Source organism: Aptenodytes patagonicus, chromosome 3 (genome assembly GCF_965638725.1).
Source record: "Aptenodytes patagonicus chromosome 3, bAptPat1.pri.cur, whole genome shotgun sequence".
In the NCBI taxonomy this organism is placed as follows: Eukaryota; Metazoa; Chordata; class Aves; order Sphenisciformes; family Spheniscidae; genus Aptenodytes; species Aptenodytes patagonicus.
Genome location: NC_134951.1, coordinates 110,968,416 through 110,983,315, shown reverse-complemented (window position 1 = coordinate 110,983,315; position 14,900 = coordinate 110,968,416). Strand labels below are relative to the sequence as shown.

Below are 14,900 nucleotides of genomic sequence, written 5' to 3'. Positions count from 1 at the left end.
TGAGAGGTAAATGCTGCTGATTTCTAGGTACTAGTTTAATGTAGCATTTTTGAAAAAGAACCATTGTGGAAGCTGAGAATAAATCTTCCATTGTATGTACATGGAATAAAAAAGTAGGTGTTTGGTGTTTTATTTAGAATTTTGAACTTCCGTAAATACAACAACAGATAACTTTATTAGAGACTTTATTTCAGTATGTGAACAACATGATTCAAGTGTGTTGTGCTGAACAGAACAATTTGTAATGAAACACTTCAAAAAAGAAAAAAGAAAAACCTTTGAGCTACAACAATAGCTAATTACCAAAACCAGGAACTGTTAGACAACTGGTTTTGGTTTCTTGTTTCGAGACTGCTGCTATTTCCTTCTGCAGAAGGGTTATTTAACGTACGCTTTGCTGTCTGTGAGGTCAAACTTGCTGGATTGTATGTTTCATTAGTTAAGTGAAGAGAACTTTTTGTGAGAGCGCTCTGATCTGACTGGATTGTGAAGACCATAGTTCAGCATTGGGATGTGTCTGCAGCAGCGATATCAGCTGTGCCTGTTACCCTTTTTAGGAACCTAATGGCCACCTTACTATGAAAATTGTGTAGTCCAGCATTATACTGCTTGCTTTTCATGTCCGCAAAACCTTGGCTGCTTTTCTTAAGCTTTAAAATACAAGCACTATTGTTTTATAGAGTATTTTTTTAAATGAAATATGTCAAAAAGGCTTTCCTGGGACACAGTGTGCCCCTTGTACTTTGTATGAGTTATGAGTAAAGACTTTCACCTTCTAGAGCAGATTGCTGCTCTGAGGAAAAACAGTAACTTATTATAATATGGTTAAATAATAATGAAACGCTCTTCCTGTAGGTGCACATAAGGTAAGGTCTTGCCTACTTCCCTCTAGACTTCAAGGAAGACAAAGTCTTCTTTCATGGGTGGGGCTTTTTACCTTGGGCTCAGTGTTGTTCCAGTGGCAACTAGACAGCTCCTGGTCAACTTGAAGCAGGAGCAGAACAGACTTGTGTTTCTCTATAAATGAGTAAGTAGACATACCCAAGGAAGCCAACTACAGATATGTATATGTATGTCTTGTTTATCCTCCTCTACCATAAGACAGGAAACGAGGGATGTATGGCTGTTCAGTGCTGCTCGATAGTCTTTAAGCATGGACTAGGAAGCATCTTCTAGTAAAAGAAAATGGATTGAGAGGATATAGGCACTGTATTAAGCAGAATTTTTTTCTAGCTTCTGGTAAGAAGTAGTTTTTCAGGTTCTGGCTTACCACTAAACTGTATTTTTAAACACAAATATAAAGGAAGTAGTTATTTTTTTTAGGCCATTTTATCTCCAGTGACAAGTATAACTGTACATTCACAAAGACTGTTGTTACATTGGTACCGTTGTGTCCCATTAGAGTTGTGTTGCCCTGTTGCACTGAACACCATAAAAACTCAACATACGACTAAACCACTTCAGGATCCCTGCAGTTCAAGAAAAAATGTCTGTGGTTAGAGACTGCCTTTTAGTGCATCTGAACAATGAACTTGTAGTTACTGCAGTATTACTTACAAAAGCAGTCATCTGCTGTAAAAGCCTACACTTACTTTAGCTTAGCTCTCAAATTCTTATACAGTGGGCAAGCTGTAAATAAAATAAAACTTGTCTTCAGTTCTGACCTAACTTAATATTTCGACTGTTAGCTTTTCCTCAGTGTGTAACTAGAAGATTAAATATTAGCTCTAGAGAAATGTTTGACTCTTCTCCTTCAGTAGTTTATCATATAAAATTTTGTTTGATAAACACTTAATGTTCTACAAAATAATGTAGATTTTGTGAGGGAAAACAGTTCAAGTTGAAAGCTCATAATGGTATCATGTTAGTTATGCTTAGCTATTGTGTGTGGTACTCTGCAAAGAAAGTGAAAAATGGCACCAAATGAAGGCAAAGAAACACCTAACTTGCGCATTCAAGAAAAAGAAACAAGACTATACTTTTACTCAGCTTTTATGTAAGAATCACTTCTAAAGATTTGGCAAGATATAGCTAAGTGAGTTAGGTACTTACAAAAACCTCACATGTAAATAAAACATTGCATGTAGGGTTCAAAGAGGTTTGGACTCCAGTACACTTCTATGATGTATAGAAAATATAGTAATAAGCTGTTACATTCCTAATGAGGTCAGTTTTATTCCAAGTTATATGAAAGCATAACAAATTATGAGTGGAATAAGAATAGTTCTTACAATTAGTTACAATCACTTGGTGGTGTGAGCTTTTCACTAGATAAGACACTTCATTCTGTACTTATTTGAAGCAGCTGTTAATAGATGGATTTTCGAAGTTGTCTGATCTTGCATTTAAATAAGTTTTTGCTTTAATTTTTACTAGATCAATTTAAAAAATTTCTTACTGCTTTCTTATTAATCTGTGAATACATCCCTTTCTTTTCCCAGGAAACAGTTCCCATGCTATACACAGCAGATACTAACGGAGCACTGTAATGAAGTGTGGTTCTGTAAATTCTCCAATGACGGCACTAAACTAGCAACAGGATCTAAGGACACAACTGTTATTATATGGCAGGTTGATCCAGTAAGTGTGCAACGTGTTAAAATGTGTATGACTTGTCTTTCCCTTCCCTCCCTGCTTTCTCTTGCTAGGATGGTTTGATTTTTTTGTAGGACAGGCTAATATGTACTGTAGCCTGCTGACTAGGATACTTCTCTGGGATGTAAAAGACTGAAGATCACAGTCAGTGTAAGTTAGTGAAGGAGGAGACTTGAAAACCTGATGCCTGAGTGTAAGAGTTGAACTGCTGGCTGCTTTGGGGCAGGAGCTTTGTGTGCCCTTAACCAGTACCACGAGGTAGAGCCTGCTGGTGCCCTCCAGGGGAGCTTCTCAGCTTGAAGGCCTTGAGAAGCGTTGGGTGAGAGTGGAAGGAGCATGGCAGTGAGGAACCTGTCTTCTAAATCACTCTTACTAAGACTACTCCTGATCTGTGTATGTGACTAACCCCTTTCTGTTATCTTGTTACTACTAGTACACTTAGATTTAAATACTCTATCCATTTCACCATTTATTACTTTATTTCTGAGTAATAAAATGGTATGTACTAAACTGAAGTTGTATCAGTATACCACTTCATGCTGGTTGCTGTTATAAGATTTGCCTTGGCTTGAGATGAAGATTTAAACACTTGTCAGAATCCACTGACACATGGAAGTATACCCATCCGTTTTCTTACAGACTGCTGTTTTAGGTTTTGGTACTAATATGTGGCACTGTTTCTCTTATATGGAATATCCTACAGCTACAAGATTTATCTTTCTTATGTAAATAAAAAGATCGAGCGGTGAATCTAAGACTGTTTTAATTGACTCGTAGAAGTGATATGAAGGTATGTCCATATATTTCATAACAATTGAAAACTCTGAATAAACTTGAACATATGCACACAATATTTGAAGTTGTTAATGCTTGTAAAACACTATCAGAAATAAGATTCTTGCAGTTCTTTAACCACACAACTGCAAGCTGGTATGTTAAGTGGAAGATGAAAGGGTTTTGCAGTTTCATACTGGCTTTCAGTAGGATTTGAGAGCTGAACTTAATCAGTTTCTTCCACTATGGGTTAGGAAGCCATATAACTTGAGTCCTTTTTGCTATTAAGAAGATGGGAGAACTTAAAACCCTGTTCCATGTGCATAGTTATTATATAGCCCCCGAACTAACAGTAAGTGCTATGGATTTTTCAGGCATAGAACCGTTGTGGTTTGTTTGTTATTGGAGCCAGTGTGCTCTGGGCCAAGAGATGCATAGCAGGATAAGCTGACTTCTGTTACTTATTTAGGAAATTATCTGTGTGTTTTGGTTTTTGTTTGGGTTTTTTTTAAAATGGTAATTCTAAGTAAATTAAGGATCAAATGTTTTTGCTGTTGACTTGTCACTTGATTGTAGAGGCACATCTTCCTTTTACATTGATGGGTTTTAATACCCAACATCTTGATTAACACTTCTTATAGTGAATTGTTAGCTAACATCTGGTTAATCAAACCAAATAAATGTTTTGTGTTTTAGACTAACCCTTTTGGCCAAGGGTTGCTAAAGGAACAAGATCTCTAATAAATAGTTAGTAGGAAAGCAGCTTTGTAGAGTTTTATCTTTGATATTTGAGTACTTAAAAAAAAAAATTGAAACCCTTTCAAGGAGGTGGATGCCTAAATAATATTAGGCCACATAACTCAAGTGGTTCACTTTCATATTTTCCAGAGCGTGCTTCTCACGTTTCCTGTAGCAGTTGACAATGTCTTTTGAACCATAAGTTTAATGAGGTTTTCAAGGCTTTAGGTATTTAGAATTATTCTAATCTGTATATGTAAGCCACAGGGAAACACCTGTCCAACTCTGTCTGGGCAAGTGATGGGAGAACACTGTTTTAAATGAACAGTGTTTCTTTTTCCACACATACTTCACTTGTATGAGAATCCTCAGGAATTCTCCCTTTCTTTTCTTCATCACACCTCTTGAAGTGTTTCCATGTGTCATCTTCATTTCATACCATGGATTTCTTACTACTTATTTTCTTTTTGAAGATCCAGCTATGTGTCTAAGCTGTCTTAACCCATGCTTCTGTTTTCATTTTCATTTGTTCATTTCAAAGTTCTTATGCAGACTGAGCAGCATTAAATAATGTCTTCAGTGGACTAGGTTTGTGTGTGGAATGTTACTAAGTGTGGCAGAATCTCTAGAGCACAAAGGATAAGCACAGTAGGCGCATCACCTTGTCTGGCATGCATCTTCTTTGATAGAGCTCTCCTTTAACTTGTTCCTTACAGAAACCTTTTTTTTTCTCCTGTGCTTTCCAAAAACAAAGACAAGTTTTTGGCTTTTCAGCCAAGGAGCACAACTACTGCAGACTTAAGTTGATACCTGAATAGTTGTTTCTTCTACATAACAAAAATCTGGGAAGCTATATGTAAGAGATGGAAGTGCTGAGATTTCTTTTGGTGGTGGGTGGGAAGCAGATAGACTAAATTTGGGGACGTTTTTCTGAAATACCATTGACTGCTGGTTTAGAGCAAAACATGGTATAGCAGTTTTGCTGTATTTGGAGAGAACTATGAGAGCAGCATGAGAGAGAGTAACAGCCACAAAGTCCTATTGTTAGAGGAGGAATATACTATGTATCTTGCTCCTTATGAGTCTCAGATGTGATGCAGAAGTGACAGGCTACTTTAATCCTGATGTAAAAAGAAATACATCAGTTGCAGGCAAGCTCCAGGATGTGAGATGATGTCAGACATGACTCGGTTTCCTGCAGATTAGTTTAGCTACAGACACAGCAGTGTCTAATGCAGACCAGGAATAATAATTAGAATGGAAAAGGGACCTTGAGGAGGTCCATTCGTTTGCCCCTCTTTCTCTGTGCTTTGAAGATTATTATTAGCCCGCTTTCTTTTGAGGAATTTAGTTTTTCTAGCCAGCAGAACCATCAAAGCTGCAGGCTGGCTGAGAGTCACCAAATCCCTTGCAGCTGATCCCAGGAAACAGTCCTTCATGTCACTCTGTTTCTCTGTTGACCATGTTCTTTCTCTTTAGAATCAAGAGATGCTGTGTTGAGTAATACTAAAACAAAATAAAGAGAAGGGACAATTTGAGAAATCAAGCTAGATTTTCAAAGGAGTCACTCCTTTTGAAGAGAAGTAGGAGGTATAAACATCCCCCATGCAGGGAAAAAAAAAAGGGGGGGGGGGGAGGAGGAAAATCCACTTGCCCTTTCCCAAGAGGTTTCACAAAAAATATTTGTCAACAGTTTAACAAGCTTGCTTCTGCTTTCCGTATATGCATGTTGTTGTTAAGAATCAGTGCTAATACTGTATTGAAGCATGTTTCTGTATTTAGGAAGCCAGTGTATGGTTGTTTCACAGTATCTAGCTGTACTATTTATTTTGATAAGCTGCTTGAAAGTCAGGTTCCTTTGACAAGGCAGCAGTAGAACAGTTTTAGCATAAAGGTGATACAAGATACTCTGCGTCAGCGAAGTATGCTTCATTCACTAAATCTGGCAGAAAAGATGCAACAGCTTGCTGTAGGCAATACTTCTGAAATAAGAACACCTCTCAAGGAAGCTTTTAAAAATATCTTTCTGTAAAACTTCTTTCTTGAGCAGCACGCAGAAGATACGCTCAAGTTTATAAAAACATTGGCACTTGGAGGTTTTCCCTTCTCAGCATGCATGAAGGTTTTGGTTCCCTGTTTAACCATAACAGGCTTCCAGCATGTCTGTACTTTCTTAAAAGTAACTTAATTCTGTAAAATATGGATAATAGTACTTTTGTATTCCAGTAGATGTAGAGAGACTTGACACTACAGAAATCTTCTGTACTAAAGCAAGTGTAATGTAATGTACAACTCCGTATGCAACAGTATTTTGTGAATTCCACATTCAGAATCACGGAATATTAGAACAAAAATACCTACAAGTGTTCTTGTTTTGCACGTTGAAACTTTAAAGCTTTCATTTTATGGTCCTACTCTGTAAACTAGCAACTGCTTTTCCAGTAAGAACCTGTTCATATGTCTTGTAAAATGCAGGTGCCAAGTTGCATAAAGCAAACTTGCCGTACTGTACTTGGACACACTGTATATGTGAAATCTAGTAGGAGTTCATTTGCATTGCCTCAACAGAATCTCTCTTGTTTCAGGATACTCACCAGCTAAAACTACTTAAGACGTTAGAAGGTCATGCGTATGGTGTCTCTTATATTGCTTGGAGTCCAGATGACAACTATCTTGTTGCCTGTGGCCCAGATGATTGTTCTGAGCTTTGGCTCTGGAATGTACAAGTAAGTGGTGACTAAGAGTAGAAAATAAAACTTTGTGGTCAGCCTACTGCTTCTGTTTCAATATCTAAATACGTTAAGCATGAAAGAAGTCATTTCTACACACTTGTTGTGCAAAGGTGTGAGTGTAAAGAAGAGACACTGATCTCCCCACCCCCCACAATTTGAAAAAATGACTATGGCAGCCTACAAATTCTGTACTCAGTTTGTACAGAATTGAAATTAGAGTTCAAGTCTAAGTGCCTGGGACTGTGCAACGATTCTAGTGTATCTGGTTACTGATTGTTTCTGAGAAAGGATGGCATAAATCCATAGGGCCTTAGAGAGCAATTGAAGAGAAGAACAGTAAATTATCAGGAGAAACAGAGGGCAGAATTATCATCTAAAGGGAGCAATTGCTCATTGAAGATTTTTAACAAGTAGCAAAAGTAAAAGATACAAGCTGTTTTTACTTTGTGTAACCCAGTGATGTTAGTGGAAGATCCAGAGGATTAAATTTATGATTTCAGAACTTCATCTTTCAGTCAGACACTAGGGCATTTTGCTATTTCTTCCATGAATTTGAAAATCCTTTTCTGCTGTTGATTTTTATGGGCACTCGAGTTGATATAAAAGCTTCCCCTGCCTCAGTTGCGGACTGTATAGTCTTTCTTGTGCTGCCTTGGACTCTGAACTAATTCAGTTTCCCAAAACAAAAATGGTCCCTTTTTTCACCCTTGGAATACTTTTCTTCTGTTTAATGGACTAAATTGGCTCAGTGAAGAGCACTAGAGCTGGCACAAGGGAATAGAGAGAAGCCCTTGCTGTTTTGACAATGGTAAGCCACTCATTGGCACTCTGTCTTGTGAAACAGTAGCATTATAAGCTAGGGATGACAGCTAAATTTTGGCATGGAGAGCTCCAGCTTGGGGAGGAAAATGTTCTAAATACTCTGATACTCCCAATTTTTTACTAAAATGTGTTTTGTCATCTTTATTTTCTTTTAGTCTCCTCCTGCCTCCTTGCTTTCCATGCCCCGCGCCCGCCCCCCCCCCCCCCCCCCCCCCCCCCGTGTTCTTCCAACTTCTTTTAATTCCTCTCTTTACTCATAGTCTTCCAGTTGTCTGACACACTGACTAGTCCATCTCTCTTGATTTGAGGGACAAAAGAAATTGTCCCAAATCAAGTCCAGGGTCACTGGAGATGCTGAAGTAGTTTCTGCCCCTTTATTGCATTATTCATAGGTTTGTGTTGCTTTTTAATAAACATGTTGAAACATATGCACTTCCAAACACTATGCATGTTACATAAAATTACCAATGACTCTTTGGGAAAGGGTTCTGGTATAAGACCTTGCTGCCTTTGTTTATTTTCCAGACTGGGGAGCTGAGGACAAAGATGAGCCAATCTCATGAAGACAGTTTAACAAGTGTGGCCTGGAATCCTGATGGGAAGCGTTTTGTAACGGGAGGTCAGCGTGGACAGTTCTATCAGTGTGTAAGTTCTCTGCATCTGTCCCACTGAAAACAAAGCAAGAAATGGAAGTTTTGTCACAGTCAAATCTGAGGTTCATGTTTTTTCATGTGTGTGTACACTAAAACTTCTGATCCTTTCTAATTCAAAGAAGCAATACATTAATGCTAGTATTTCAGCAGCACTTCTGTATGTAGCAGTTAGAAGAGTTCAAGCATCTTTTGTCTGCCTAAAGGAGGATTTGTGGGCTGGGAATTTTTTTCTTAGCTGTTCTAGAAAATACACTAAAAAAGTAGTGCCTTTGTCCATAAATGTTGTTTATTCCACAGAATTTTGACTATGTCTGTCTTAGTTTTTGCATGCTGTCTTTGCTTAGTGTAAACAGAAAGTTGAAATCCTCATTACTTGACTAGTATTGATTTTGGGTGGTGGTCCACCCTACCCTTGATTATTTGTCATCTGAATTGGTGCCCAGAATAATAGTGCAGTATGCAAACCTCCCTCACTGCAAAGGTGGGCTCTGTGACGTGATGTAAATTGCACGTGTCATGCACGAGAAAGTAAGTGACGAAAGGGATTCTCAGCTCTCTGGGACAGATACCTACAAAAGCCCTCGGTTAAGACAACCATGTCCTAATTCATTAAGTCCTCTCTACTACAGGGTAAGATTGTTTTCTGTAGCAATTGTCTGAACAGAAGGTGAAAAAGATACTTGTGTGTTAACTCCTCAGAAATCTGAGACTAACAGTTCAATCTTTTTTGTTTTTTTCTTTTTTCCTTCTGATCAGGATTTAGATGGTAATCTCCTTGACTCCTGGGAAGGGGTGAGAGTACAATGCCTTTGGTGCTTGAGTGATGGGAAAACTGTTCTAGCATCGGACACACACCAGCGAATTCGGGGTTATAACTTTGAGGATCTTACAGACAGGAACATGTAACTACCTCCTTTCTTTGGTTTTGAATTCCTTGCTCTTAGTGTCAGAAGAAGATTGAGGAAGGGTTTGTGGGGCAGGATGGGAATTAAGTTGTTAAAATGCTCTCAGTATTAAAAGAAGAGGAGAATAACATGGGACAAGAATTAGGGAGTTCCAGTTGCAGCAAGAAGCATTAGATCAAGTACTAGAAATAACTTAAGCACTGGAGTAGGTTTCTTTTGGATGTTTTGACAGTTCTGTCATCAAGAGTTGTTGTCTTCTCAATTCCTGGCATATTTTACTAGATCCTGCCTTGAAGTTAGGAGTTGGATTTGAGGTCTGAAGTCCCTTCTGGTCTTGGATTTGTCATAAGTATAAGCAAACTGTTGCAGACCTGGCTCGTACTGACATAGTCATATACCTAATTTCAAATTCAGAACTGTCTTTCCCTGATAATATTACAGAGACAGGACATGCCTTTTGTCTTGGTATTGCATCATTGTTTGGTTAAGTGTACTCTTAACACTGACGTGTCTTACCATTTCAGAGTACAAGAAGATCACCCTATTATGTCGTTTACTATTTCAAAAAATGGCCGTTTAGCTTTGTTAAATGTAGCAACTCAGGTGAGTTGGTGATGATAAACGGAAATGCAAATAAATCTGCTTGCAACTGCTACCTGTTTCTAAATATTTTGATGTGAATTGGCATGTTTGATATTAACCAGTTGTATTTCATGTAATATGAAGGCCTTAATATTCATAAATATATCATGGCATTCTCTGACAAGAAGGCAATCTTATTCTTGAGACTGATTTTTTTGACTGATTTATAGTCAAGAGTTTCATACTATGAAATAATGTACTATTAAATGTTAATATCTGGCTATTGCATTGAGAAGCCAGGTACAGCAAGAATTGTGGCAGGTTCACAGGTTTGGGGGCGTGAGAATTAGACTTTATTTCTACTTTTGGAACCTTGGATAAGAATAGGAGCTCTCAAAATGAAAGGGACCACAGACTGGAAATTTAATCTAGTTATTTGGTATATCTTTACCCTCTTGATCTAGTAACAGTACTGAAGTTGGCTGAAGTAATGTACTTTCATCATGTTTGATTTTTTTTTTTTGTTTCAAAAGAATGCAATAATGTTTCATGATACAATAACATTCTTTATACGTCTTATTCCCAGGGAGTTCACTTATGGGACTTACAAGACAGAGTTTTAGTGAGAAAGTATCAAGGTGTTACACAAGGATTTTACACAATTCACTCGTGTTTTGGAGGTCATAATGAAGATTTCATCGCGAGTGGCAGCGAAGGTAACATCATTCCCTTTTGTGCAGAGAACTGGAACACTGTATCCTTCCTATACCTTACTTTTATAATGTTGTTAGCAGCTCTTGTCTATAAAAGCAAGCAACTGGTTCATTAAGTAAGTTTGAGGAGCACTGAGATTGTGGCATACTTCAAGAAATAATTGTGTGCTAGCAGAAAGAATCTTTTGAGAGGATGGTAGTAGTAGAAAGCATTAATGAATCTTTTGTATTGCTCCTCTAAAGCAAAAGCATCTGCACGGTTTTAATTAGAAGTGGGTGGAGTGTTCTTGAGGCTTTTTCTTTTTGTGGTATGATACTTAGGCTTATGGTTTGAATCGAAAATACTTTTGGGGAGTAACAGCTTCATTTGCCTGTTGAAGATATAGGTGTGGTGAGGTTATTTTAATTTCAGTAGAGTCATCAGCTTAATTACGGAAGGAGTAGTCTCAAATTAAGCATAGTCTCAAATTAAGCAGCTGTTGACATAGTCTGGTAGGGTTTCTTGGTGATCAAAGGCCTTGTGGTATGTTTTTATTCGACTGTCTGTGGCAAGAATAGAAATTAGTTAATGGTTTATATGTTGAATTGGTTCAGTTCTGTCACTGATGTAGTGCCATCACTTCCCATGGAGGTCGCTTAAGATTCAAGCCTATGCAGGGCTAAGAATTACACTTGGAATATGTAAGCAATCACTGTTAGTACTATGTAACTCACAGCTGTTAGGAAATAAGGTTGGCCAGGACATTACTACTATCCTTTTCTGAAAAATACCAAATATGTCTAAAATAAAACCAAATTTCACCCTCTCACCAGACCCAGTGGAATATAATCACTGAAGGACAGCACCTCCAATCCAGTGTGAACCTCTTCATGGTTGAACAAGGTTCTTGGTTTGGGACCCAAGTACCTGAAAGTTCAGGATTTATGTTGAGCCATACTGATGTGCATGTGTAGGTGTAGATCCTACAGTGCACCAGTCCCTTTTTTCCCCTATTTATTTATTCGTTATTATCTTCATCATCTAAAAACTACCGAGCAGTACTTGAAACTGATGGCACCCTGTTTAGATTTGGACTGTCTGAAGCTGTTGCCTCTTTGCACTGAATTGTTGCAAATGTGGCTACTGAGAAAGTCTATGTATCTTAAAAACAAGCAAACAAAACAAAAATAACAGATCACACTGTCATAGCCTTTTTAAAAAAAGTAATAGATTGATTACATTGTCATAACCTCTTAAACTTAAGGTATGTTGTCAGCTAGGTAGTTTTTTTTCTAACACTTCCATCAATAGGAAGAAAATGGAGGACTCTTTCTGAGAAGGAAGTTGACTACTGTCTTAATCTAGCTAACTTGTTTTTTCCAAAACAAAATACAGGCATTCTGACAAGCACCAAAATACTGGTTTGTGTTTAGGCTTTGATTCTCCCAGACAGCAGAGGCTTGTGTGTCCAGTGTTTAAGCAGAGAGTGAATTGTGGTGTTTGATGAATAGCGTGGATATGTAGTCTCTTGAAATTGTAAGTGGAATGTAAACACAACCAGAACATTTGCATCAATGCAAGTATATATAAAAGTGTTGTACTCAAATGAGCTGATTCAGCAGAAAACAATTGAGTTATCGCATGGTTCCATGATGCTATTCTAGTAGGTAGGTCAGAGAGCAAGTTTGTTTTGTAAGGGGTTGGGAGGAGGAATACAGGAAGATTGGTTTGCTAAGCCTTCAGAATGACATCTACGTTAAAACCTTTCAAACAGATTAAAATACTTTCATTTGATATGCTAGACCTAAATACTAGGCTTTTGTGTAATACGAGTAATACACACTTGTTCTGTTTGTAATAGCTCTGTTTGGAATATTCCAAAGACATTCCTAGAGAGGTCAACCCACAGACTTGTTAAAGGCTGCTAGTCTACAGTTGGGGGGGGGGGGGGAACACCTTTAGTCATTTATTCTTAAATATGGTTGGTTGTAAAGCGGTGATGCTTCTCTAAAAATTGCAGTGGAGTGTCTGACCAGTTCACTATTCTATTTCTAGCATGTTGCTAGAAGTAATTAAAAGCTTCCTATCACAAAATAAGATCTGTAGCATTGTTTATTGCATCTACTTTAATATGTACACATTCATATCTTTAAATACCACACAAGAATTAATTGTTGTCAAAAACAGTAATAGCTCACAATTTGAGACATTAAGCTTTGTTGCCCTCCCTCATTTGCTCTGTTTGCACTTTCACTGGAATGTTTTAGGTCTTTAGTATCAAGATGTATTTCATAAACTATAGAGCTGTGATCTTATCTAGTACTCATCAACAGGTGGTGGTTGTAAATATTCTGCCTTAGTACTCAGACTTTATAATGCGTATACTAATCTGTAAATAGATTGGGGGGGGGGGGAGGGGAAATCTGCAAGACTCCTTTTGAATAAGATTACAACTCCATATCTTTAATTTAAGAGTAGCTTGGTTTCTCTCTTTAGCCACGTATTGGCTTATTTGCATTGTAGTCAAATGTTTTTCTTCAAATACCGAGTGTAATAGATTTGCAAGTGTTAAAAGGGAACGTGCCTCTTAGTGGAAGAGCTTTACCCATATTCTTTTGATCACTTTTAGAAGAAAAATTTTGTTAGTGCTATTGCACATGCAACAGACATGGGTTTTACAACATTAATGGGTTTTTTAGTTGCTGAGCGCTTGTGTGGAAGTGCTACTTGATATGACAAATCGGTCTGTGCAGAACAATGTTTCTCATTATGTTAATGCATATTTTTTAATGCATATTTTTAGATCACAAAGTATATATTTGGCACAAGCGTAGCGAGCTGCCAATTGCGGAGCTGACAGGGCACACACGTACTGTTAATTGTGTGAGCTGGAACCCGCAGATTCCATCCATGATGGCCAGCGCCTCTGATGATGGCACTGTTAGAATATGGGGACCAGCGCCTTTCGTAGACAACCAGGATATTGAAGGTAAAAACTAGTATGTGTGTGTGTTCTCTAATCACTAAAAGCTTCCATCTAAGGCAGCTGGTTCGGTGGATTTTCTTTACCATAAATAGGGTAGAAAAATGCTTTTAACTCTTGGGTTAGAATCATTACTTTTACTAAAAAAGAAGTAACTGACTTTTTTATGTATGGCTGTTGATTTTTATCCAAGATATTTATGTTTGTGGAATAAAAAGGAAACAATCGGTAGTTCCAAAATGATGCTCAAATTTTGGACATGGCCCTATAGAGAACTGTGGTGTCACTAAGACCTCAGGATTATATTAACTTATTTATGTAGACTTCTTAAAAATCTTGCCTCCAATGCTTGAGGTTTAATAACATACAATGTTATTAAAATTTAAATAATACATTCTGACCACACTGCAAATCGAATAATGGTATTACAATGCTTACAAAAGGAATCTCCAAAGTCTGGAGAGAGTGAAGTTTCCCACTGTAAAACCTGTACAGAACTGATTCTTTCCTAACCGTCAGCAATCATCTGTGTCCAGGAGAGAGAGAGAGAGAGAGACAATGCAACTCTTTTCGCTGCCAAAATGCACACTTGTTCCCAACCCTTCTTACCATCCCCCCACCCCCCCGAATTGTTAACGAGATGACCACTGGGGGGGTTGTTCTGCAGTTTATAGGCACTTCTGTCATTACACATTCAACCTTGTGGTAAAAACTTACAGTAGACGTTAAAATGAAATACAGCATATCCCATTGCCGCAGGACCTCAGGGATACTAGGTGTGGACATGAGTTCAAGGGGAACCAGGACAAAGTAATCAAAGAGAAATCCATTGAGTGCTACTAGATAAGTAAACACCTCTAGCTCAGAATGTCCCTTGGGTGAAAATGGCTGAAAGTTGGAAGGGTATTAGGAGGAAGAACTACCTCTTCTCCCTGCTCCTGTGCTTTCTGACGCATCTGCTTCTGGTCTTGGACTAGGTGGACCAGCCTGGCCAATCTCCTGTATGTAACACCTCCATAAGGACTCAGAGCCTATCCTCCAGTTGGTTTTACTCGTGGTTTTGTTTGTTTGTTTTCTCCAATTAGCTGCTTGCTCACTCTTTCTTAGCTCCTCCAGAAAATGAGCTGGTAAACACCATAAAAATCAAAACAATAGAAAATGGGTTTCTCACAGCAGTGCTTCCACAAGAGGTGTAGGTGCACGGAATAATACCTAACAACTTAGGAATCTTAAATGGATGAGACAGCTTTGTAATTAGCACACTCCCCTGGAGCTTGAATGCAAATGTGTGTTACTTCTTTTTGGAAGAGATGCTTTTTGTGTACCAACACCTAACATGCTAAATTAATCTCTAAATTAATATGAATAATTATATCTAAAATAAGTAACTCTTAGCATGGGATTTAGTTACAGTATAAGATCA

At 38.0% G+C, this 14,900-nt stretch overlaps 1 protein-coding gene across 3 annotated transcripts in view; it reads left to right on the top strand.

The window, feature by feature from the left end:
- Nucleotides 1–14,900, top strand: part of WDR26 (WD repeat domain 26) — a 33,057-nt gene that overhangs the window by 13,227 nt on the left and 4,930 nt on the right. Inside the window, exons 7-14 of one of the 3 annotated variants that reach the window (XM_076334649.1) lie at nt 2,442–2,580; nt 6,693–6,833; nt 8,187–8,306; nt 9,071–9,216; nt 9,744–9,822; nt 10,388–10,517; nt 13,298–13,483; nt 14,455–14,518. In XM_076334649.1, coding sequence (XP_076190764.1) covers nt 2,442–2,580; nt 6,693–6,833; nt 8,187–8,306; nt 9,071–9,216; nt 9,744–9,822; nt 10,388–10,517; nt 13,298–13,483; nt 14,455–14,486 — 973 coding nt within the window. In that variant the 3' untranslated portion in view covers nt 14,487–14,518. Of the gene's footprint in view, nt 1–2,441; nt 2,581–6,692; nt 6,834–8,186; nt 8,307–9,070; nt 9,217–9,743; nt 9,823–10,387; nt 10,518–13,297; nt 13,484–14,454; nt 14,519–14,900 lie in introns of those variants that run through there. The other 2 variants (XM_076334651.1, XM_076334650.1) reach the window with 2 other exon arrangements.